Source organism: Humulus lupulus, chromosome 4, assembly GCF_963169125.1.
Source record: "Humulus lupulus chromosome 4, drHumLupu1.1, whole genome shotgun sequence".
Classification (NCBI taxonomy): domain Eukaryota; kingdom Viridiplantae; phylum Streptophyta; class Magnoliopsida; order Rosales; family Cannabaceae; genus Humulus; species Humulus lupulus.
The window spans coordinates 223488511-223491559 of NC_084796.1; the positions used below are offsets into that span (position 1 = coordinate 223488511).

Sequence of the window (3049 nt, forward strand, 5' to 3'; positions counted from 1 at the left end):
TCAAATCTTGGTACATCTTCGTAGTCCCTATGTGTAAAGAATAAGGAGTAATATGCGTATCACCAAGAATCTCCTTCTTAATTTCTAAATCAGCTGGCACACATATTCGTTCCTTATATCTCACTATTCCATAGTTACTAAGAGTAAAATATTTGCTACTTCCATCTTGGATTCCTTGTTTATACTTTTGTATTTGCGGATCCTTATCTTGTCCTTCTTTAATTCTGTCTAACAAAGTTGAATGTAGAGTCAAGTTTGCTAATCCCCCTACAATCAACTCTATACCTTCTCGTTCTATTTCTTCCATCAAATTGGCAGATATATTTCTTATAGCCACTACTTGCCCTTGGCTTTTACGACTTAGGGCGTCGACTACCACATTCGCCTTCCCTAAATGATACAATATTTCATAGTTGTAGTCCTTGACTAATTCTAACCACCGTCTTTGCCTCATGTTTAACTCCTTTTAAGTAAACTAGTATTTCAGGCTCTTATGATCAGTATAAATTTCACATTTCTCCCCATAGAGATAATGTCGTCAAATCTTCAGTGCGAACACTACTACTGCCAATTCCAAGTTGTGTTTTGGGTAACGTTGTTCATACTCCTTCAGCTGCCTAGATGCATATGTTATCACCTTCTCCGCTTGCATCAAAACGTTGTTCATACTCTTTCAGCTGCCTAGATGCATATGCTATCACCTTCTCTGCTTGCATCAATACACACCCTGGTCCCTACTTCGACGCATCACAATATACCACAAATTTCTCATTATCTGTGGGTAGACTTAATACAGGTGTCGTGATAAGCCTATCTTTCAATTCCTGAAAGCTCTGATCACAGTCCTTAGTCAATACAAACTTGATGCCCTTTTTGGTCAGTTCTATCAATGGCGTAGCAATCTTTGAAAACCCTTCTACGAACTTCTGGTAATACCCTGCCAACCCAAGAAAACTTCTCACCTCTGAAGCATTCTTTGGTTATGGACAATCTTTTACGGCTTCGATCTTTACTAGGTCCACCTTAATACCATCCTTACTAACAATGTGTCCTAAGAATGCTACTTAAGTTAGCCAAAGTTCACACTTCTTAAATTTCGCGTCCAACTGATGTTCCCTTAACTGTTGCAGTGCCAACCTTAGATGTTCTTCGTGTTCCTCTTCAGTTAGCAAATAAATTAGAATATCATCTATAAATACTATCACGAACTTATCCAAGTAGTCCTTGAAGACTCTGTTCATTAGGTCCATAAATGTCGCAGGGGCATTGGTAAGTCCAAAAGACATCACCAAAAATTCATAACGGTCGTACCTAGTACGGAATGCTGTCTTCATAATGTCCCCTTCCTTCACCCTTAATTGGTGGTATCCCGACCTCAAGTCTATCTTTGAGAACACCGCCTTTTCTTGGAGTTGGTCAAAAAGATTGTCTATCCTTGGAAAAGGGTATTTGTTCTTGATGGTGACCTTGTTAAGTTCCCTATAATTAATGCACATCTTCATTGACCCATACTTCTTCTTCACGAATAACACCAGTGCTCCCCATGGTGAGTAACTTGACCTAATGAAACCTAGTTCAAGTAGTTCCTGCAGCTAAACCTTTAACTCATTCAATTCGGCGAGTGCCATTCTATATGGTGCTTTCGAGAATGGCGTTGTTTCTTGTGCTAGCTCAATTGTGAACTCAATTTATCGTTGTGGTGGCAATCCCAGTAAGTCTTTCGGAAATACATCCAAGTAGTCACATACTATCCTTGTGTCTTCCAGTCTCTACATTCCTATTTCTGCTATTTTAACCACGCTAGCCAAGAATCCCATGGATCCATGCTGTAACATCCTCCCAGCTTCTAACGTTGAAATGATTGGAATTCGTAGTCATGTTATTGTCCCCACGAACGCAAAAGGATCCTCTCCACCAAGCTTAAACACCACCATTTTCTTCTTGCAATTGATGGTAGCGTTGTACTTCGTCAGCCAATCCATTCCAAGTATTACGTCAAAGTCATTCATATCCAGCTTAATCAAGTCTACAAATAGCTCCCTACCATCTACCCTCAAAGGCAAGGCTCTAAAGAACTTCCTAGATATTACCACCTCCCAGGTTGGTAACATGGTCTCAAACCCCTTAGCATGCTTCTCATAAGGTATATTAAATATATCCACTATTCTCTTAGCTACAAATGAATGAGTGGCTCCATAATCAATTAAAACATGACAATCAATTCCAGCAATAAAAATTTGACCTAAGACCACGAAAGTGCTTGCTTCTGCCTGAGGCTTGGTGAAGGTGAACACACGTGCTGAAAATAGATTATCATCCTTCTTATGCTGCTCTTTGACCCCTTCCTCACTCTTATGTGGGTAGTTCCTCTTAATGTGTCCTTCCTTACCACAACCATAACACGTGTTTGCCCCGCATTCGCCTTGGTGGTGCATCTTACATTTTTCGCACTCTAGGTATCATACCCATTCCTTGCTACCAGTGTGTTTGCTTACTTTATTATCTCTATCCCTCTTATCCTGGCTTGATTGTCCTGCCTAGTCACTTCCCTTCCTTTTTTAATCATTAGAGTTATGACCTTGGGAGGCGTTCTTTCTTGCCTCTCTTTTAGCAGCACTTCCCTTCCAGATTTTGTCTTCCATTCTCTCAGCAGTGAGAGCCCTTTCCAGAACCTGAGCATATGTATTGTTGCCCTTTACTAATACAATTTCCACATCTCTGGCTATCATAGGATTTAAGCCTCAAACAAACGTGTTGACGCAGTTTTTCGCCAACAGTGAATTACGTAAATAGTTGGGATAGATTAGTGTTTAATGATAAACCGTAACAAGAAAATGATATTTAGAAATACTGGAAATGAAATATCAAGAACACTCATTCCTTTTTACGTGGTTCGGAGGTTAAAATCCCCCTAGTCCACGATTGCATACCTTGGAGCTTGGTAGAGTATACTCCTCCCGTCTTTTCGCTCATCAGGCAACTTCCCTGTTGTAAGATACTCTATTATGGGAGTCATCCAAGTCGGTCTGGTGTCGATCATCTTGACCTC

At 40.3% G+C, this 3049-nt stretch overlaps 1 protein-coding gene across 1 annotated transcript; it reads right to left on the reverse strand.

Annotated features, from left to right (window-relative positions):
* Window positions 1-1874: 1874 nt before the first annotated feature.
* Window positions 1875-2435, reverse strand: LOC133832938 (uncharacterized). Its single transcript, XM_062263212.1, has one exon. It carries the CDS (start codon window positions 2433-2435, stop codon window positions 1875-1877), a length of 561 nt encoding a protein of 186 aa, XP_062119196.1.
* Window positions 2436-3049: the final 614 nt, after the last annotated feature.